The sequence below is a fragment of the Parus major genome, chromosome 4A, assembly GCF_001522545.3.
Source record: "Parus major isolate Abel chromosome 4A, Parus_major1.1, whole genome shotgun sequence".
Lineage (NCBI taxonomy): Eukaryota > Metazoa > Chordata > Aves > Passeriformes > Paridae > Parus > Parus major.
This window is the reverse complement of record NC_031772.1, coordinates 16,162,746-16,184,719: the sequence shown is the minus strand read 5'-3', so window position 1 is coordinate 16,184,719 and position 21,974 is coordinate 16,162,746. Positions and strand designations below refer to the sequence as shown.

The 21,974-nt window shown below is 56.5% G+C and overlaps 3 protein-coding genes across 4 annotated transcripts in view; 2 read left to right on the top strand and 1 right to left on the bottom strand.

Moving 5' to 3' along the window:
- Positions 1–6,313, top strand: part of LOC107203770 — a 9,707-nt gene extending 3,394 nt beyond the window's left edge. Inside the window, exons 4-10 of one of the 2 annotated variants that reach the window (XM_015626148.2) lie at positions 663–886; positions 1,014–1,096; positions 1,280–1,420; positions 1,504–1,718; positions 1,972–2,121; positions 2,946–3,050; positions 5,438–6,313. In XM_015626148.2, the coding sequence (XP_015481634.1) occupies positions 663–886; positions 1,014–1,096; positions 1,280–1,420; positions 1,504–1,718; positions 1,972–2,121; positions 2,946–3,050; positions 5,438–5,725 (1,206 nt within the window). In that variant the 3' untranslated portion in view covers positions 5,726–6,313. The remainder of the gene's footprint in view (positions 1–662; positions 887–1,013; positions 1,097–1,279; positions 1,421–1,503; positions 1,719–1,971; positions 2,122–2,945; positions 3,051–5,437) is intronic. The other variant, XM_015626149.2, reaches the window with a different exon arrangement.
- A 5,943-nt stretch (positions 6,314–12,256) lies between these two features.
- On the top strand, positions 12,257–17,892 carry GLA (galactosidase alpha). Its single transcript, XM_015626693.1, has 7 exons — positions 12,257–12,436; positions 12,637–12,811; positions 13,009–13,186; positions 14,659–14,750; positions 15,631–15,792; positions 16,363–16,560; positions 16,744–17,892. Exons 1-7 carry the CDS (start codon positions 12,267–12,269, stop codon positions 17,005–17,007), a joined length of 1,239 nt encoding a protein of 412 aa, XP_015482179.1. The 5' UTR covers positions 12,257–12,266; the 3' UTR covers positions 17,008–17,892.
- A 1,004-nt stretch (positions 17,893–18,896) lies between these two features.
- On the bottom strand, positions 18,897–21,940 carry RPL36A (ribosomal protein L36a). The gene is made up of 5 exons (XM_015626694.3): positions 21,818–21,940; positions 21,475–21,580; positions 20,699–20,766; positions 19,051–19,173; positions 18,897–18,965 (listed from the first exon to the last, which is right to left on the bottom strand). The coding sequence occupies exons 1-5, from the start codon at positions 21,818–21,820 to the stop codon at positions 18,945–18,947; spliced, it is 321 nt and encodes a 106-aa protein (XP_015482180.1). The 5' UTR covers positions 21,821–21,940; the 3' UTR covers positions 18,897–18,944.
- Positions 21,941–21,974: the final 34 nt, after the last annotated feature.

Here is a 21,974-nt window from a genome sequence, read left to right as displayed (position 1 = left end):
CTCGGGGCTGGCAGCAGCTGTGCAGGAGAGCATGTGGGTCCCAGTGCCCATGGCTGTGCTTACAGGGGCTCCTGTGACCCCTTCTCTGGAGCCATCCTGGCACCACGGTGGGGACACGGCTGCGGCTTTTCTGGGGTCAGCTAACACAAGCTTGGCTGTGTGGGTCACATTCCCTGTGTCTGAGCTGGAAGAAAGACCCCCCCCAAAAGGATTACAGTGGGGCAGCTGGATGTAGCCCCCCACCATCCTGAACCTCCTTGGGTGCTTGAGGAACACCTCAGAGAAAGTCCCAGGGCTAAAATGTCCTATTTGTGCTTCTGCAAAAGCCTTAATACTATCAAGAGGCCCACAGAGCATTGTGCAGAATGCTGCAGGCAGCAGTTACTAGTCTTCCTCCTCCTTCTCCTCTCAGCTGCTGTGGCCTTGGCTTTTTAATTTCCCCTGGCTGCCAACAGCATGGGAAGGCTCCTGAGCTGCCCCTGCTCCACGCTTTATTAGTGTCAGGCACGCAGCAACAGCAGGGCTGAGCCTCAGGGGAGGCAGCCCCTTCCACCTCCTCCTCCATCCCTCCCTCTCCCCCCGGTCCTTCCTCCTCCTCCTCCTCCTCCTCCTCCCCAGGCACCACAGGGTGCCCACAGCTGACGTGGTGCCCTCTGTCCCAGGACTACCGGGTGAACGTGTTCCTGCGGCAGCAGTGGAATGACCCCCGCCTGGCTTACCGGGAGTACCCCGACGACTCCCTCGACCTCGACCCCTCCATGCTCGATTCCATCTGGAAGCCAGACTTGTTCTTTGCCAACGAGAAAGGGGCCAATTTCCACGAGGTCACCACTGACAACAAGCTCCTGCGCATCTTCAAGAATGGCAATGTGCTCTACAGCATTAGGTAGAACCTTCCCCTCTGGTGCAGTGCCTGAGTGGGGAGGCAAAGCTCTCTTGCCTTCCGTGTGGCAACTGTTCCCCACTGTCTGCCCCAGCTCCAACAACTCCCTCCTTTCCTCTGCCTCCTCCAGGCTGACACTGATCCTGTCCTGCCCCATGGACCTCAAGAACTTCCCCATGGACATCCAGACATGCACCATGCAGCTGGAGAGTTGTGAGTACCTCAGGGGGTTCAAGCTGTGCTTCATTTCCCTCTTCCTATCCCATCCCCTCCCATTCCATGCCATCCCAAAAGCTGGCAGCTCACTTTTTCTGAGGGACAGAAGCAGGACAAAGTTCAGGGTGGGGTTGAACAGGGTACATGTCCCCATCCCATGGCTCCCTACATCCCCTCCAGTTGGCTACACTATGAACGACCTCATCTTCGAGTGGCTGGAGGAGCAGGAGGCCGTGCAGGTGGCAGAGGGCTTGACACTCCCACAGTTCATCCTCAGGGATGAGAAGGACCTGGGCTATTGCACCAAGTACTACAACACAGGTGAGCACCCCAGGGACCTGCTGCCATCCCCTCGCCATGACCCAGGGGTCCCTCTCGCCCACTGGGGCCATCTTTCCCTACAGGCAAGTTCACCTGCATTGAGGTGAAGTTCCACCTGGAGAGGCAGATGGGTTACTACCTGATCCAGATGTACATCCCCAGCCTGCTCATTGTCATCCTCTCCTGGGTCTCCTTCTGGATCAACATGGATGCGGCACCAGCCCGGGTGGGCCTGGGCATCACCACGGTGCTCACCATGACCACGCAGAGCGCCGGCTCCCGGGCCTCCCTGCCCAAGGTCAGTGCTGGGCTCCCCTGCTGCAGCCGTGCCCCAGGGGCAGGGGCAGGGGCAGCCTTTCCCTGGGAATGGCTTGGTTTTGGAGCCTCATCAGCTGGGGAACCACATGTGCTGAGGGGAAACGCTGCCCTGGTCCGTGTGCCCAGGCTGAGAGGGCTCCCACGCTTCTTGGCAGGGGGACAAAGCTGGCAGTGGGGGGGGGATGAACAAAGTGGGGGGCAGTGGGTCCCTGAGCCCCCTCTCACCCCGGCAGGTGTCCTATGTGAAGGCCATTGACATCTGGATGGCTGTGTGCCTGCTCTTCGTCTTCGCCGCCTTGCTGGAGTACGCAGCCGTCAACTTTGTCTCCCGCCAGCACAAGGAGTTCATGCGCCTGCGCCGCCGCCAGCGACGGCAGAGGATGGTGAGTCCCCCCCTCTCTCATGACATCTGCTCATCCTCAGCCCCTGAGGGGACACCCCAGGGCTGCAGGGACAGTTTCTCAGCAGCCCCCAGGGCAGGGCTGCGTTCCCTTGCCCCAGATGGCTCCTCCAGCACCCCAGGGACCCACAGGCATTGCAGCACAGTGCACAGCACCCATGGGTGCTTCAGACCCTGCTTAGGGTGCTGTCCTTCTGCTGCTGGGACATCCTCAGGCTCTGCTTCCTCTAAAAATGCAGAAAAATAAACAGTGAGGATGGGGAAAAAACAGCCTTTCCCCTTAGCTGCAGCTCCAAACCTGGGCTCCTTGCTGTGCCATAGTGGTGACAGGGACTCACTGCTGTGTCAGGGACCTGGTGGCACCCAGGGATAGGTCTGGGCTGCAGAAGGGAGCACTGCAGCATCTGGAGAGACAGGATCCCTCACTCATGGTAATAGTCCTCCCCTCTGTCAGCCCATCAACACAGGCATCAGGCCTGCAAGAAGCTTGGGGTAGGCATGTGGCTGCCCCACACTCATTTTCTTGCCATAAACACTCTGTGAGGCAGCAGATCTCCACAGAAGACATGAGTACACACACACACCACACAGGCTCACAGAGTCCCGTGCAACCAAATCCCTTCAGCATGTGCTGAAGACAGGTCCCAGTGCCAGGGCACACTGCGGGGGCTTTTCCCCCCCCCCAGAGCCCCTGTCTCCCCACCATCCCCATCGTGGCACCCAGAGCCGCTGCCCCGGGAGCAGGGTAGAGCCCTCGGTCACCCGCTGTCCTGTTTCTGTTTGGTGCACACTGCTGGATGCCAAAAGGGCCTGAGCAGCGGCACGGCCAGCCTGGAGTCCCTGCGGCAGCTGAGCAGCCGGCACAGCAGCGAGCACACCTACGCGACGCTCTCGCAGCTCTCCAGCTCCCGGGTAAAGCACGACCCTCCGGCAGCCCCCCGTGCTTCCCCAGCCAGCCTCACCCTCCCCTCCCCAAAAGGAGCCCCCAGGAGCCAGCCCTGGGGGGCAGCAAGGGCCTGTGGAAGAAGCAGGCCAGTGATTTGCAAAGAGTATGTGCCCATAGGATGCGGCTGCCAGTTCTTGGGCTCAAAAGTTTTGAGAGAGGGATGGGAACGGAGCAGATTTCCCCACAGACACCCCCACTCCATGCCTTGGGTTCCCCTTCTGTAAAGCAGCACCGGCACAGTCCCTTTTGCTGAGGCTGGCTGATGGCTGCTCCTGGGCTGCTGCCCAGCTCCCCAGCCATGCCCACACCTCTGGCAGGGTGAGGGCTCTGCCTCCCTGTGGGCAGGTTCCAGGCACTCCTGGCTGCCTGCAGCCACTCCAGCACAGGCAGCTGCTCAGGGCACACGGGCACTTTGCAGCTTGAGGCACAGGGAGAAGAAGTGTGGGGCAGGGCAAGCTCCCAGGACATGGGGAGATGCAGGGGGTCAACCACATCTCCAAAGAGGAGATCAGGCCTGGTCACCCTCACCTCTACACCATCATCAGCCCTTGGATGCCCGGAGAGGCATCTTTGCACCCTGCCTTTCACAGATGACTCCTGGAGATCAACACCCACCCAGCCAGGGCAGGGAGAGGGAGGCTCTGTCCGACCCAAGGACCATCTGTTGGCTTAGAACAGACCAAAGTGCAGCTGCCCCGAGGTGGAGGCTGCAGAGCCACCCCAGGGTGCTGCTGGCACAGCACTGGATGCAGCAGGAACACCCCAGGGTGCTGCTCAGTCAGAGGTGGGAGCAGAGCCCTGCTGCACGCAGCTCCTGTGCCTGAGAAAGCAAAGCCCAGGTTCCACAGCCTGAGGGTAAATCCCTCCCACAGACCACCCAAAACCAGGCTCAGGAGCAGGCTAGGCCTGCTGGCTCCCCAGGCTGGGGGAGCAGCTGCTGGTCCCCAGGGCACACAGAGCACCCCAGCCCCCCCCGCCCAGAGTGGCTGCAGGCACTCAGCCTGAGGCAGGGAAATAAAACTGTACTGCAAACGACAACTAACCTCAGCAATCTGAGCTACTGCTGCTCTTCCCACTGTAAAATCTTGCTTAGCCTGTGGATTGCTGAGTTAAATAAAGATGCCAGAGTAAAAACTCTCTGCATGAGAGCCCCTGTGCCAGCCGAGCGCCTGCAGGGGCTGAGCTCAGCAAGCAGCCTCTGTGTCCTGGAGGGCAGTGCTGGCCAGAGATGGTGTTTGGGATCCCAAACAGCACCCAGACACAAAGTGAGGCACTGACCTGCAGCAGGCCTTGGAAGAAGGGACGCACCACAGCCAGATATAGCACCAGCAAAGGCAGAGGGGAGCTGAGCTGAGCCACAGAGACCAAATGAGTCCAGGGGCTCAGCAAAAAGCCAGATGTGCAGCCTGTGCTTGCACATGCCCATCCCTCGTCAAATCTTTGTGCACATAACCCTCTCCAAGGCTAAAAGAGCAGGACAAGGCAAGTGGCAAACCGTGCACAGCTGTTGATGGGGAGGAGTGCAGGCACTGCTGGCCAGCCCCTGAGGCACCCAATCCGTGCCCTGAACAATGGCAGTGGGCTGTGGCCAGAGACTCTCAGTTTTGCAGCCTTGATCATGAACATGCGATTCCATGGGCACACTGCCCTCTCTGCAGCCCTCTGCCAGCAAGGGGAGAGAGGGTGAGCAAGGGCAGAGAGACCAGCAAGGCATCCAGCTCTCTCAGCCTCCCTCCTCTGCTGCACCAGGCAGTCTCTGCCAAGCAGACGTGAGGAGAAATGAGAGCGTGGGTTCTTGGAGAGACTGGGGTGCCCTGCAAGCCCTGGTGTAGCCAGGTTCCTGCATCCCTGCCCTGCTCTGCCCCAGCAACCTGCCCATCCCCTCCTGTTCACCATCACAGTCACACTTCCACCCCACAGCAAACACAGCAGTCACAGCAGTGCCTGCACACCTCAGCTCCCTGCACCAAATACACCCTGCACCCCCTATGTGCCCCCTTCCACCAGTTCACCTCCCATCTCTCTGGCTGCCAGAGTCAGGCTTCCCAAGCCCCAGGGCTGGAGCTGGGAGGAAGCTGGGGGCATGTGCAGGGCTGCCAGGTCGGGTCGCCTTTGGGTGCACCCTGAAACACATGCTGGATGAGAAGGCAGGGGCTCAGTGCTCAGCCCGTACCCCGTGCACAGCACTGCCGGTCCCCTGCGTGGCTGGGGGTGTGTGACAGAGCGCCCAGCCTCGCACAGGCCAGCACCACAGGGTGTCACCCAGCACCCCAGGGTGTGCAGGACGTGCAGCCTCAGGCCTGCAGCGCCAGCACCCACAGGCGCCCTGGCTGACGGCCTTTCCCTTCGCCAGGAGGAAGAGCTGAGCCGCGAGAGCCGCTTCTACCTGCGAGGCTACGGGCTGGGCCCCTGCCTGCAGCCCAAGGAGGGGGCTGGGGAGGGCCCCGGTGTGTACAGCCCCCCGCCAGCCAGCGCCGTGCTGCGGGAAGGGGAGAGCCTCCGCAGGCGCTACATCGACCGGGCCAAGCGGATCGACACCATCTCCCGAGCCGTCTTCCCCTTCACCTTCCTGGTCTTCAATATCTTCTACTGGGTCGTTTACAAAGTGCTGCGCTCAGAGGACATCCACTCGGTGCCCTGAGGCTGGAAAAGTACGACTGCCTCTTGGTGTGATCCCCACAGTGTGCCCAGGTGCCACAAGCTCAGCCAGAACTACATTTCCCTCTATCCTGGAGCGGTGGCACAGCTGGGCTGAGCCTCGGAGCCTGGACATGTAGCAGCCCCCGTGCCCCACTGGATTCCGTAGCACAAAGTGGGGGATCAACAATCACAGGTCCCCATGGTCAGCTGGAGAGAGGGACCCCTCCTGCTTCCTGCATGGTGTCACCCCCAGGTACCCCAGGATGCTGTGCTGTCAGGGCACAGGGAAACAGCTACACCCCAGGAATACTGTGCTGCTGGGGGAAGCCCAGGAGAACCCCAGGTACTTTGGCACAGCCAGTAGCCAGAAAACATCACCTTCCAGAAAAATACCCTCCCCCTCTCCACACCTACCACTTTAGGCTGCTGCTTCTCCAGCCTGTGTCACTGAGCTGTGGGCCCCCAGCAGCCAGGAAAGAGCAGGCAGCACTCCTGCCTGCACCTGGACTCTTTGGGGTGCTGGCTGTGGCCCCATAGCCCCCTGCCCAGCAATGGACAGGGCCCCTCCAGCCCCACCCAGCTCCAACACCCAGCAAAGCAGCAGGTCGGGGATGCTGCCCTCCCTGCAGAGCTCAGAACTGCCCGTGATGCCCAGGGCTGCAGGCAGGACTGACAGGGACAGAGGGCAGGAGGCTCTGCTGGCAAACTCAGTCCTACTGAAGGGCCACAGATGGCCACCGCAGTTGCAGATGGGAGTCACTTGGCACTGGGGAGATGGCACTACATTATCAGCAAGGTAGGGCCCACAGCCTGTATTCCAAGGGAGACTTTTTGGGATGAAAGCAGTGGGGAAAGCTTGGCCAATCCTTTTGGAGGAGCAGAGTGAGTGGTGGCATCCCCAGACTGCTGCATTCCCGCAGCACCACAGTGACAGAAGAGAGATGGAGATGAAAATCGCCCCATTCCCCAGCCCAGCAACCAGCATCCCCTGGGCAGGTCCATCCCTAATACTCCTCCACTGCAGAGGAGAGCAACTGGGACCCCAAAAGGACAAGATCAGCAAGGCTTCCAGCCCTCCAGACCTGGATACCCTCCATGCTTTGCAGGAAATAAAAGCAGCAGGTGATGTTTAAGTCCTCCAGAGAGGAGTGTGGTGATGCTCTCCTTTCCCTCTGCCCACAGTCAGCCTGGAGGAGGTTGCAGCCCAGCTGGCCCCATGGCCATGGGTGCAGGAGAGGGCCCAGAGTCTTCCAGACAGGACAGAATGGAAACAGGATTCACCCCTTTCCTTGGAGGCTGTGGTGCCCCCATGGCACAGTGAGTGCTCTGGTGACCCACCTGCCATGGCAGAATGGACCTTGCAGGGCAGGAGGGGGACACGGGCAGGAAGCCAGCACTGTCTTCTGAAACCAGACCCAGGCAGAAACCCCTGCTGTGATCCCTGGCCTGGCTCCTCAGGCACCACTCATCACGCTCTTCCTCGCAGGACTGACTGGCAGCATCATCCAGCCCTTCTGAGCCCCCCAAGCCCCAAGGAGTGCTCAGCCACATGCACCCATCTCACAGATGGGGCAAACAGAGAACTGGCCCGAGGCCACCCCAGGAGGGGACTGAAGGACCCACAAGGACAGGCTGAGCCAGCTCCATCCCATTGCCAGCCCTGTGCATGCCTCCCCTGCTGTGGGGTCCCCCATGAGGTCCCAATGTGTGTCCAGGCCCCATTTGCAGGCACCCTTGGCTCCCCAGCACCCGAGGCAGTGCCAAACAGGGAGGCACCAGTGTCTGAGCAGCACCCACAGGCACTGGGCAGCCACGCCAACCTCCAGCAGTGGTGGGTTTTTAAACAGCATCGATCTTCCTACGCAAATAAAGCTTTCTGGGATTTTTGGTGGTGTGTGCCGGGGATTTGTCTCTGCCAAGAACACTGCAGCCAGCTCCCACTCACACTGTAGGGAGGGGACAAGGGCACAACTGCCCTGTGGGGACAGGAGCCCTGACCCACCATTAACCCTTATAAATATCATTACCTCTCCACGGGTGATTTTTCTGACATAATGATGACTGTCACATTTAATCCCACATGGGAGATGCCAGGAGGGCTGTGCAGGAGCCCCCTGCAAGCCCTCAGCCCCAAACCTCATCACTTTCTCTCCCCACCCAACTCTGTGGGGTGCTCCCCGCAGTCACCCCAGCCCCTTTCCACCCATCCAGGCTTGGCCAAGGGACAGGACCCAGGATGAGGCGGAGGTGGGGCCAGGAGGGGTTCCAGCTCTGCAGTGGAGCTCAGACACCCGAGCATGTGCAGCATCCCAAGGGCAAACCTCCCTGCGTGGCCCCTCAGCCCCATTGCTCCAGTTTGCTGGGCAGGCGCCAACCTTACAGAGCTGCCAGCTGTCCTGGGGGGCTTACGCCAGCCCTGCAGTGCCACCCGGGGCCGGGGCTTTTGTCCCCAGCTGGTGCAGGGGCGGGCAGAGCCTGCAGCTGAGGGCCCGAGCAAACATCAATCTCCCTCTGTGCTCCCAGCCAAGTTTCACAGACCAGCTCTGTTGGTACCTCGCAGCCCCATCGCCCGCCCGGCCCCACCGAGGGCCTGCTGAGGCAGGAACGAGAGAAAGCAAGCTGCACCCACTCTGGTTTGGTGCTGGGGTTGTTCTTTAGATGGGACAAACGAAGCTTCCCCAGGGTCTTGCTGCTGTCCCCACCCCAAACCCAGAGAGGACGCAGCCAAGGGGAGAGCTGTGAGATATTTCACACCAGTACCGATCCCTTCACTCCCTGCTCTGGAGTCAGGACATCACATCTGAGCACTCAGTGTCTGTCTGGAGACAAACATTGCAGTCAGCCCTGAGCCATTCAGCTCCAGGAACCAGCACATCCCAGAAAAAAATGAAAATGTAAAAACCCAACATATCCCTCCAAAGCCCCTGGGTCCCAGGCACCGCTCATAGCAAGGTGGGGGAGCTCATTTTGGCATCACACTTGAAAAGGCGTAAAGGCAGCACTGCCCCTTGGCTCTGCAAGTACTTGTGGTGTCTCTGAGGGCACTTTCAGAGTCAGGAGAAGCACTCAGGCCCTGCCCTTGGTCCTCCCAGCAGCCCAGTTTGAACTGGGAGTCGCTGGGACACCCTCACAGCTGCAGGGCTGCCACTGCCCTCCAGCACAAAGCTCCAGTGAGTCCCTCACATCTTGGGGTAGGGGTGCTGATCCCCATGTCCTCTGACAGCATGGCCAGGGACAAGTCCAGGTGGCCCAGCCCCCCAGCAAAGCCCACATTCTTTGGACAGAATCAGTTTTGCATTCCCTGTTCAAGGCTGTGCATTGGCGGGTGCATCCCAGTCACCACAGACAGCAGCTGTGGGCACAGGACCAACAGCCATGGCCAAGCTAATTGCTGGTTTAAAAGGAAGTTAATGAAATTAACACCACGTTAATGGAACTCCCAGACAGCAAAATAAGCATCATCAGCACTGGCAGCTTCCCAACTCCTGCTTGCAGCATGCCCAGGGCCAGGAGCACACACAGGTTGGGGGCAGCAGAGCCCCTTGCCAGCCCCAAGGGTCCTTTGGGGGGCCCATGTGGGGCCAAGGAAATGTGCCCTTGGCTGGGCATTGCAGTGACATGCCAGCCAGGCCCCTGTCCCACCAACCACAGAGGGCCTGACCCTGCTGACACTGAGCTCTGCTGCTGTCCCTGGCAGCATCAGGGTGTCAAACCTTCCCTTCTTTCCCCTCTCCCTCACCAGGGCCTCTGCCCACATCCACAGCCTGGAGCTCCTGCGGGGCAACTCCAACTGCCAGAGGTTCAGCAAAGCATCCTGTGCAGACAAAGTGATGCCTGCAGGACAGCCTGTCTCACACTGACCCCAACAAGGCCAGGGCAGCACAATGGCACGGGAACAGGTGACAGCTCTGAGAAACCTTTGCACATTGCCTGAGCACAGAATTATTTTAAAGAAAATATCAAACTCCAAAAGTCAGCCAGACAGTTCTGAGCAGGCCAGGGCTGCCCGTTTACAAGTGGGAAAATGGACACAAGTGGGAAAATGCCCCTTTACAAGTGGGAAAATGCACCAGGAGTTGGACTGGCAGTGTGCCCTGCTGGGATCAGCCATGCCACGGGCACAGGGCCCTCACAGGACCACACCCCCCATGGGGACCTGAGCTTTTTGGCACAGGAAAGGGCCAGGTGCAGAGTGCTCTGGCAGAGTGGCTGTGCCAGCAGCTCAGCCCTCAGCACAGCCCTGGAAGAGCTGTCCCCCTGACAGAGGCATCCCAGGGCTTCCCCTGACACTGAAACTGTGGCATCACACCACAGCCTGTCACCTCCACCTGCTCAGAGAGGCTGCACTGGAGCCCTGCCAAACCCCACACCACAATGGCCACATCCACCCCACAGCATGGCTTGGGGACCAGCCTGCACCGCTCTGGGGACACCAGCCAGTACATGCAGCCCTCACAGCACCCCATGGTACCCCATCCCAAGGGGTGTGTGGGAGCCAGGTACTCATGGGGACAGGCAAGACACCTGGGAAGCAACAGTGAGAGGGTGCTGGAACACAGAGACCAGCAGGGATCAGCCCTGCAGCACTCCCAAACTCTGGGAACAGGGGATAACTGCCCAGCTCTGGAGTATCGTTTTGCACAAGAGAAAACAAAGCCATGAGGTTTTCCAGCCTCCAGGGTGTCTTGTTTTGTCCGACTTTGAGAAATCTCTGCGCTTCAGCTCCCCAAGGGACAGGGGGAGGACTCCAGCACTGAAACAAGGAGTGATTATCAGCCCACGGGCTCTGAAGAGCTTTTGTTCCCTGGATGTGCCAGAGCAGGGATCGGAGGACACCTAGCGAGATGCCTCGATGGCATCCAGAGCTCTGTGCCCTGCTGTGGTTCCGTCCTGCCCCCCTCCTCCTGCTCTGGTGGCACCCACAAGAGTTCCAGTGGGGCTGTAGGGCTGGTCCAGCCCTGGGAGAGAGGCACAAGGGAGAACTGGCTCCTCACATCCCATTTCCCACTACTGCCTTGGCAGTGGGAGCCTCCAAGTCTCCTTGACAGGCCACACATGCTATCAGTGCTGCTCACAGCCACGTTGCTCCTACAAAAACAGGGAATAAATCCAGGGCTCACCTCAGAGATGCTGGCTGGCACACAGGTGCCCTTTACAGCTCTCCAGGTCCCACTGACACCAGCACTGCCCATTTCCAGAGGTGCTCAGCTCAACTGCCAGTCAGATGTAACTGGTGCAATTGGGGCCATGCCCAGTGACCATGACTTATTCTTGTGGCCAAACTTGGTGAGGAGAGACCAAAATCTTTGAGTGCAAAGATCTGGATGGGAACAAGCATCCCAAGCACAGACAGGCTGGATCCAACACCACAAGAGCTCACACATGCAGGCAGAGAGGCAGCAAACAGCCTGGCCATAATCCACACTCTGGATCTGGCTGGATCTGACAGAAGAGCACAGGGAGAGGTGCTTGGGAGGAAGGCTCGTTCAGGAGCTTCTCAGAGTTTTTGAGGCAGAGGGCCCAGGGGCCAAAAACAAGTCCTGAGCCCATGGGGTACAATGCCCTCTTTCCAGGACCCTGTGCTGACACACAGAACCCACACAGACCCACACCCTGCCCTCAGCAGCCCCCAGCCCCTCAAGCAGCCCCAGAACTGCTGAGCACACAGAATCATTAAGGCTGGAAAAGATCCCTGAGCTCGAGTCTAATCTACAACCAACCACCACCTTGCCAAACAGACTGTGGCACTGATTGTCACGTCCAGTCTTTGAACACCTCCAGGGACCGTGACCCCACTTTGCTGGGCAGCTCATTCTAATGTCTAATCACCCTTTCTGTGAAGAAATTACTCCTGATATGCAACCTAAACCTCCCCTGGCAGAGCTTGAGATGATGTCCTCTGATCCTGTCCCCTGTTCCCCGGGAGCAGAGCCTGAGCCCCGCCTGGCTACACCCTCCTGTCAGGGAGTTGTGCAGAGCGATAAGGACACGCCTGAGCCTCCTTCTCTCCAGGCTGAGCCCCCACACCTCCCTCAGCCTCTCCTCATTGTGCTCCAGACCCTTCCCCAGCTTTATCGCTTCAGCAGCTCAATGTCCTTCCCGAACCGAGGGCCCCACAACTGGACACAGGGCTCGAGGTGTGGCCTCAGCACAGGGGGACAACCACTGCCCTGGTTCTGCTGGCCACACTATTGCTGCACCGGCCAGGTGCGGCTGGTCTCTCGGCCAGCTGGGCACGCTGCTGGCTGCCACAAGGACGGAGCCGCCCGGGCGCGGCTCCCGCGGCTCCCCCGGCACCTCCCGGTAGCGCCAGCACGACCCGACCCTGCCGCCATGGGCCCTTCCACATCAGTCACGTGACCCCGCTCCACGTGACCCGTGGGAGGAGGCGGGGCTACTCGCGCCTCGCTGCCCGGGATTGGCGGCGGGGGCGGGCGGTGCCGGACGGTGATTGGTTTCTCGGCCAGCCCCGCCCGCCGAATCCCCGAGGATTGGACATCCGGGCTGTCAGTCACGCGGCAGTCCCGCGGCGCGGCAGGGCGATGGCGGCGGCGCGGTGGATGCTGCGCTGGGTTGCAGTGGCGGCGGCCGCGGTGGCGGCGGCACTGGCGCTGGACAACGGCCTGGCGCGGACACCGCCCATGGGCTGGCTGCACTGGGAGCGCTTCCTCTGCGGCACCGACTGCGCCGCCGACCCGCGCCGCTGCGTCAGGTACCGCCGCGGGGCGCGGGTACCCGGGGAGCCCGAGGCAGCCCAGGTAGCGGGCAGCCGGGCCGGTGTTCCGGCACCCGCTGTGCCTTCCCCGCGCTCCCCCGTGTGCTCCCTGCCCGCCCAGCCCCGTGGCTGTGCCCGTGGTAGACATCAGACGTTCTCCGCTCTCTTTCCCGGTCGTGCGCGCTGCCCGTGCCCAGCGAGCAGCTGTTCGTGGAGATGGCGGACAGGATGGCAGCCGAGGGCTGGAGGGACGCCGGCTACGAGTTCATCTGCATCGACGACTGCTGGATGGCCCCGACGCGGGACAAGCAGGGCAGGCTGCAGGCGGACCCCCAGCGGTTCCCCGGTGGGATCCGCAAGCTGGCCGACTACGTGAGTGCCACCACGGCACGGTGGTGACCCAGCCTGGGAGCAGGGGAGAGTGGGACGGCTGGGTGGGTACGGCTGCAGCACTGCTGAGATAAGGCCATGCCCCACCGTGGGGTTCTGCTTCCCTTCCTGCCCCAAATCCTCTTCCTCCTGCCTTGTTGCTGCACCATCCCAGGGTCTGTTTTTGTCTGCATGCACAGGTCCACTCCAAGGGTCTGAAGCTGGGAATCTATAGCGATGTTGGGAACAGGACGTGTGCTGGCTTCCCTGGCAGCTACAACTACTATGAGCTGGATGCCCAGACATTTGCTTCCTGGGGTGTGGACCTGCTCAAATTTGATGGCTGCAATTCTGACTCACTGGAGCTGCTAGCAGAAGGTAGGCATAGGCTCAAGGCAGCTATTCCCATGGGTGGGAATATTCTGCAAGCAGCAGCAATTCTAGGCCCAGCGTCAGGCTCCAAGGACTCGCTTTTCCCTGAATATACTCATTTAAGAGACTTGCTTACAGAAGCACATCTGAAGCTCTGTTCTTAAACCCAAGGTGCTGAGTGTTGCTGTGTTAAGTGTTTTTACCTGCCCAGTCTCCTGGTGCTCTCCTTCAAGGACAGCTTTCTCAGCTCAGAGTGTGGATCATGCAGAGCACAGACACATCAGCTGTGTGCTCTGGGGGCAGCTGTACAGGCTGCTCCCTCAGCTATTAACTCAGCACAGGCTTTGCCCTTCTGCAGTGCCTGTACTGGAGAGCCCAGAGCGTTTCACACACTTAACCCTTAATCCCTTTGGTGGGGCCTTGTCAATGTGAATCAGCCTGAAGCTAGAACAGCTTGTATCAGCCATAAAAGGAACAGTTAGGAAGGCTTTTAAGAGATAAAAATGAAGGGAATTACGGCATAAAATTCCTACTGAGGTTTTCCTTTTAAAGCACACCAGTGTAAATACTACTTCAGAAGTTATTTGCACAAAGGCTGGCAAGCCAGCAGCTGAAAGCTCAGCAGCTCCCTGTGCTGAGGGGACCTGCTACAAACTCTTTTGAAACACATGCAATTCCCATAACCACAGGAGTAGATTTGTGGGTAGAACACTTTAACTTGGAGAGCTTTTTTTCTCTTGACTGGGTTCTCTGGCTGCTGGCACAGTCAGCACCACCATGCTTGGCAGCAGGAATCCTGCACAAAGTCCTGTCTCTGCCTGGCAGGGAGAACCTGCCCAAGTGACAATCCCATCGAAGCAGATGGTGGGGCATATGCCAACTGCCACAGACAGGAGCACAGCTCAGCACCCTGAGTGACAGCTGAGCTGAGAGCTCCTGTTGGATCATATGTGTAACCCAGATACAGTCCAGTTGTACTAAAGCAGTTCCAGAGGAAAGAGCAGACTTCATTTCCTCTCTGCCAATTGGAAGGGACTTAACAGGGCTGTTTGGGGACAAGGACAGGAAAAACTAGAGCTTTTGCATTCCTGCCCAGTCCATATGGCGTAAGTGCCTCATGAGAACGTACTCCTACATTACCCAGCAAAGCTGCACTGCTTGATAGATACTGACTTGTGTTTCCTGGGAATCTAGAGGAAAAATGCCATACAGGAAAGCTTTTAACCTCTTCCTCTGGCTGTATGTACAAAGGGATCAGCAGTCTTGGAGCAATAGCCTGCCGAAGCAAAGCTCCTGTCCTTGGGAGGCAGGTGGCCAACAGCAGACTTTTAATGTCCTCCCTGTGGTATCTCAACCACAAAAATGCATTCAATCTTAATTTTGCAAGAGTTGAACTGAAACCTGAACCTGTGACATTGGACTAGTTCAGCTGTGTGACCAAGGAGATTGTGCAACCTCTGTCTGTGCTCTTCCTTTAGGATACAAGCGCATGTCTCTGGCCCTGAACAAGACTGGAAGGAGCATTGTGTACTCCTGCGAGTGGCCTTTCTACTTGAGGCCTGTGCAGCAGGTAAGAAGTGCCTCCCAAGGTTTATCCTGGGGCTCAAGTGGGAAAAAGAGAAAAACATTTGAGATTGCAAAACAGCATCCTGAGAAACTTGCTGCTCTCCATTCTGACAGGGAACAAGGCTGTAAAATGGAGGAAAAAAACTTTTTCTTCCAGAGCCCTGAAGCATTCCTGAACCATTGCTCTGCTGAAACAGATTCAGTAGGATCCTGCAGCACAAAGGCTCAGCCCAGATGAGTGTGCCAAAAAAACCACAGCATCCATCTGCTTCCTCTCTCTGAGGAGCTAAGCAGCAAACCATTGGCAGTGCAGACACACAGCCTAGCAGATAGCTCAGTGTAACTCCTCCTGGACACAGAATGCTGCAGGCTCAGCCTTACAGACAGCTCTGGGGACCCTGAGAGGTTTTGTGACATCCTCCATTGTTCAGTGACAGATTTCTGCCAGCCAGGGTCTGTGGCTGACACCTTGCCCTCCACCCACAGCTGGCTTCTGTGCCACTGTGACAGGATGGTGCCATTCCCTCCTACTGGAATTAAATGCATTACTCACCAAAGGGTGTAAACCCAAGAAATAGCATTAATTACTGGGATATTACAGTTTAATCCCACTGGCTTTGTCACACCTTCAGTAAAATTTTGTAACAGAACTGGTGGTCACAACAGTTCTCCCTAGGGGAGCAGTAGTGTTGTCTGGACCATGTCTCAAGAGTGGAGTTACTGGGCACAAAGCATTCAAGGGAATCAACATGCACTAGATCATCCAGATGGGGATAGAAGCTGTTATCCTGGTTCTCCCCCAAGCTACCTTTGTTCCAGTGTAGCCTTGCTGACACTCTTGTACAGCCAGGTGCTCTGTCTAACCACACTCATTGTTCTGGCAGCCCAATTACACAGAGATCAAGCAGTACTGCAACCATTGGAGGAACTTCTATGATGTCTATGACTCCTGGAGGAGCATCAAGAGTATCTTAGACTGGACAGCACTTCACCAGGACACCATTGTGAAGATAGCTGGGCCAGGGGGCTGGAATGATCCTGACATGGCAAGTACAGCAACACCCACCCCACTTGAAGCATCAGCAAAAAAACCTTCCCTCAGCTGTGGGCCAAAAATGGGAAGGGAAAGAAACAGGGGAGAAACCTTGAGGGGCAGGACTCTGATGGGACCCTAGGATCAGAATCATAATGAGAAGGTCCAGGGTAGAAAGGGAAAGAGAACTGCATCTATGGATAGTACCAAGGAAGCACCATCTTTGTGTCATGCAGCCTCCACAAGCAGTACCAGCTCAGAACACAGGTGTGGGGGACAGTCTCCCAAGTGCTGATGTCCCACCAGAGTGAAAACCCCTAGATGCATTGCAAGGATCTGAATCCAAAAGCATTCTTCAACACTGCCTAGCCACTTAAAGAGCCTTCTTCACTTCCACCAGGGACTCATCCTAAATTGCCACGCAGTCATGCCTTGCTTTTTCCAACCAGCTGGTCCTGCCCCTGGCACTCAGCCTATCTAGCCAGGCTCCAGAGAGGTCCCACCCTGTGATTTCCTGGTTCTGCTGGCCCAGTTTCTCCTCAGCAGGCAGTGTTACCAGGCACTTTTTGTTTGCTTGTCATAGTTGGTGATTGGAAACTTTGGGCTGAGCTGGGACCAGTCGGTGACTCAGATGGCCATGTGGGCCATTATGGCCGCTCCCCTCTTCATGTCCAACGACCTGCGGCACATCAGTCCTGAGGCCAAGTGTCTGCTCCAGAACAAAGATGTGATCGCCATCAACCAGGATCCACTGGGCAAGCAGGGATACCAGCTTGTCAAGGTACAGCAGGAGAGGGCTGGGGTTGCAGAGTGGGGCACAGATGGGATGGAGAGGTGCTCGGGGTTTGGGAACAGGAGCCCAGTGAGCCCCTGTGTTCCTGAAGCCTGCTGGAACAGACAGGCATGAAGACCACGGCTTCAGCCTCCCACAGCCTGAGCCCTGGCTTTGTTTTCTCCTTGGCAGGACAAGAACTTTCAGCTGTGGGAGCGGCCCCTGTCTGGCCGAGCCTACGCTGTGGCAGTGCTGAACCATCAGGAGATTGGAGGACCCCAGAACTTCACCTTCTCCCTCACCCTCCTTGGCAATGGGCTGGCCTGCAACCCGGCCTGCTCCATCCAACAGGTGCTGCCAGCCAGCAGGGACTGGGGCGTTTACAGCTGGATCTCCTCCCTGAGTGTGGAGGTGAACCCCACAGGCACTACGCTGCTCAAAGTCCTGCCACTATAGGCAGCACAAAGACAATCTTTTCCTAAGCCTCAGGCTCTGGCTGAACTTGTGGCAGGAAACTCATCTCCTTGTTCCAAGCAGGTGCCTTTTTTCTCAGACATTCATTATCTGAACCTTCAGCCTAATGTGACAAATAGCCATCACTCCATCATCAAGAGGTAACAGAGAAAGGCTAAACAGCAGAGCAGTGTCTCTTTCCCTGGCATCTCACCCAACTCTTCCTCCAAGGGGATGGAAGGGCTCCAGCAGCGCAGCAACTCCTGTCTACACCCACTGCCACTACCAAGCAAGGAATGGCAAGGGTTGCACAGGCAGCATCTTACAGCTGTCCTTGAGCATTTCAGGGACAATAGGGAAACACACCCTGGCCACCTTGCTCTCTTTTTTCAGACTAGGGCACACAGTCCAAGAAAAGCTGCTCCCACCCCTGCTGAGGAAACCCAACACTTCACTCAGAGCATGGACATGCACTTCCATTTTCTGACAACTCAGGGACTGACATGAACCATTGCACTTCTCAGCAACTTTCTTGACAGCTGCTATCATGCCTTAGGACTCAAGTTTTTAAGGGTTTCCCCTCATTCCAAGAATCTCTCACCAGTGGCTGTCACTTCAGTTTAGATGTCAACTCCCTCTCCACTCTTCATATGGCCACTGCAGTCCCCTTTCTCCAAGAATCCTGCCTCCCAGAAATCCCTGTGTGCTCGCTTCTCACTGCTGGCAGGAGCCTTTAGGTTGAATAACATGGGCTTTCCAAGACAGGAGGATGGATAATCACTTAAGCAACCATCATGTGCAAGTATATTCTCTTCTGACTGCAATACAATCAGGATTTCTTGATTTGTTCTGTGATTAAGCACTTTGATTAAAATCCCTTTAAAAGGCTATGCTTTTTCTTACTTGCAGTGTACAAGAGTACAGCATGATATCTGGAATTGAAACATGGTTTAGAAACCAGGCCAGTTTGTTCCAGTTCTGTAAGTTTTTGTGAAATTTCTGATGATCACTAGAAACAGCACTCAGTGAAGCTGACATAATACAGCCATACAGTCCACACTGTGGCCAAAGCCACCACTGCCTATACAAATCTGAAAATGCCATCACATCAGCCAGTATTTAATAAGCAAAAACAGATTGCCTTACATTCAGTAACTAAGTGCTCTCAATCATTATGAAGATGTGAAGAAGCATCTCTCCATCCTCCAGCTCCATTTCCACTATAAGGAAGTTTTCCTTAAGGATGAAGTCTGCATTGCATTCCCAGCACCTGCTACCAGACTTCCTACTCACAGAAAAGTTCCTCTCTAAGGGGAAGCTGTCCCCACAATCTACCACACTCTGTCTGGTTGTTGCCCATTTGAAACTTCACTGCTGTGCTTGGCCTTCTTCCTTCAAGGAAAATGCTAAGAGAAGCCAACAGCACAGGGGAAGGCAGCTGAGGCCTGCTGCACCACGTGTCAGGAGAAACCACAGGCACAGAGCTGTCCCTCACCTCCCAGCTGCCACAGCTGAGAGGCACCTGCCTAATGATCTAATTAGAATTAGGCACCCACCTAATGGTGCAGGTACCAAACCCACTGGCTGCTCCACAGCTATTGCTCCTCAAGGCAGTACAGCAGTTTATAAAAAGGGGCCTACAGCCAAGTGCAGGGACTGTTCAGGGGAGTTCATAAACCAGCCTGCACCATGTTCAGGCAAAGAGGTCACTGGAACCCATTACAAAACACCTCTTGGAAACACAGTAAAGAGATCCCAGCCATTGGCAGGCATTTTTCAAAAGCCAGGTTAAAAACTGTTCTGTTAAATGGTTCTGCAAGCAACACCTCCCTGCTGAGTTGATGTATTCACAGGTCCCACCCCAAGAGAAAACACATTAAAAAAGCAAGGGATCAATCTAATTACTTTAATACGGTCCATAACGATGAGTAGGATGATGCTCAGAACTGGATCACCTGGCCCTGTAAGAAGCAAGAGACAAGAGTGAGTTTATTCACCACTGGGTATTGCCCCCCTTTCTCAGCCACTCACAGAACACAAACTCACCTTTCTCTTCTTGTCTCCTCCCAGCTCAAAGTGCTTGCACCTCTTAATTGCCAGCATCCTCTTGGATCTGCAGTTGGGCTCCACACACTCCAGCCTCAGCACAATCTTCTTGGTGGTCTTGGCCTGGGAGGAGGAGCAAGGTGTTTCAATGAACCACACATCCCAAGCAGACAAATTGCTGCTCTCAAGGGAGAGCTTGTTCCCTGCACTCCCGAATACTTGGTTTGTTCCCAAAGTGTAAAGACTACAAACACAGTGAGGCTCCACTAAAAACAAAATACTTTAAAGATCAGTACAGGAAGAAAGTGGATCTGTATCTCCACAAAAAGGGTGCTGGCTAAAGCATTCACTAGGGCAGGGTTGGTTCCTGCAGGGATCAGCCATGCTGGAGAAGTCTGTTCCACTGAACAGAGCAAGAAACTTGTACATTTACAGTGTGGGAGCGCAGACTAGCAGTGCTCAGGAGAAATACAGAAGAAAATTGGGAAAAAGAAACATCTGGAAGCAACACAACCAGCAAACTTTCTCTGGAAGGAGCAGTGACACAACAGGCTCAATGCAGCCCTGCAGCTACTCAGAAGTTGGATGAAACCTGGAAGACTGCAGAGGAAAGAATCCAAAACTGGGATGCTGCTGTAGCAGCTGGTCAGGGCTGTAACCACCAGCTAAAAACCTCAGGTAGTCATCCATACAATGCTGACGGAAAAACAGAAATAGGAATTGCAATGTACAGGTAGAGAGTGCCAGCACTGCAGCTGCTTGGTGCACCCTGCTTGCAGAAGCATTTTCTTTCCCCACTTCCTGGCACAAAGTCGACTTGAAAACCTTCTGCCTTATTTTTTACTTCTTGCTGGAAGGTTTCCTGTACACCTCCAGCAGGACACCAGGGCTTCCCAACAACAAGCCAAGCAGCTCTATGAGCATAACTAAACAATTCACACAAAGTAACAAATCCACCCACTGGGTTCTGCTTCCCCACTGTAAATACCACACCAAACAAGCAGACAGCTCCTTTCCCTTTGCCAAGCCCTTCCCCATGGGCAAGCACTGAGAGAAACATTCCTTTCACTGCAAATGTCCCTCCCAGAAAGACCCCACTCCCCTGCAGCATCAAAGATGAGAACCTGCTCTGCAAACACAGCCCAAGTCACCCTACAAATGAGGAGCATCTCCATATGAGACAGGACAACAAGGAGATAAGCCATGTATTTGATGGGAGCTTACAAGGGAGCTCGAGAAGGACTTTTTATAAGAGCACAGAGTGACAGGGCAGTGGGAAATGGCTTCACACTGGCAGAGATTTAGGTTAGAGAGCAGGAAAATGTTCTTTCCTGTGAGGGTGGGGAAGCCCTGGCCCAGGTTGCCCAGAGAAGCTGTTGCTGCCCCATCCCTGGAAGTATCCAAGGCCAGGCTGGATGGGCCTCAGAACAACCTGGGATAGTGGAAGGTGGCCCTGCCTCTGGCAAGGTGGGAACAAGATGACCTTTAAGGTCCCTTCCAAGCCATTCTGTGATGAGGAGGGGGTGCCTGCACAGCAGCACAGAGCTGCCCTAACAGAGCCAGAGCAGAGCACTGAGGAATCCTCCCTCAGCTGGCCATGTGGGTTGCCAAGGAAGTTTCCTGTTCCTGAGGAGCAACACTCACTCACCTTTTTACGGAAGATGGGCTTTGTCTGGCCCCCATATCCACTCTGCTTCCGGTCATAGCGCCTCTTTCCTGCAGGAAAAAATGGCTCAGGTCAGGCAACAAACAAGGAGATGCTACAAGCACAACTGGCAATTCCTAAATCCCAGTAGAACCAGGGCCTCCCTCCTCCAGCAGCCTCATGCTTGGCCCATGGCCACAGCTCTTGTACTCTCCCCAAAAGTGGAATATTTCCCTCACTGTGCACCCAGCAGACACACGACACACAAGGTCAAAAGACTTGATTTATTCAGTTCTGTGCAGAGAAGGGTGCTGCATGGTAAATCCTCAAAGCCAGCACATGAAGGGCCAAAAACACTTATACAGTCCTGTTCAGGTGATATTTGCATAAATTAATCCACATCACTACTGGCAGAGCTACCATTAGATTCACTTTCTTTCACCTCGACGTAACACCCAGCACATTTTAAACTCACAGCCCATGCTCAGCAGGCAGGGCAGCCTGGGCTCCAAAGTTGTGCTTTCACAGCCAGCTCGGTTCACCCAGAGCACATTCTCTAATTAAACATTTCTACATGATAACCATCCCAAACTACGTTGGGTTGACAAGTCCTTAGGCTTCTCCCTTTGTTTTACTTTTTTAGTTCCCTTTATTGTACACAACATCCTTTAGGTCAAGCTGTCCTCCCCAGCCATACAAATGTTCCCAATCCACACCACCCGTGCAGGGCACACGACACCCGCAGCGCACGCAGCTCCCCGGAGCGAGCCCGTCCTCACCCTGCGCGTAGAGCGAATCCTTCCCCTTCTTGTACTGCGTGACCTTGTGCGGCTGGTGCTTCCCGCACTTCTTGCAGTAGGTCCGGCGGGTTTTCGGCACGTTCACCTGGAGGAGAAGGAGAGAAGTCGGTCAGGGCCGCTGCGCATACGCCACATCCCGCTCCGAAGGCCCCGCTCCAGCCCTTCCCCTTCCCTCGGGCCCCGCGCTGCCATCCGGGGATGGGGAAGCCCCCGAACCGGCCTGGCCGCCCAGCACGCACCCATGGCAGCGGAGGGAGCCCAGCCCGCCGCAGCCCCGGGGCGGATGCAGGCGGATGGAGCCCGGCCCAGCTCCCGCACTCACCATCTCGGCGGCGGCGGCGGCCCGGAGAGGAGGCGCGGGGCGGAAGCGGAAGTGGATGTGAGCTGGGAACCATAGAGAGGAGAGCGCAGGGGAGCTCGGGGCTCGGCGCCCCCTGGCGGTGGGAGGAGAGCAGGGCGGCAGCCATGGCGGCAGGGGG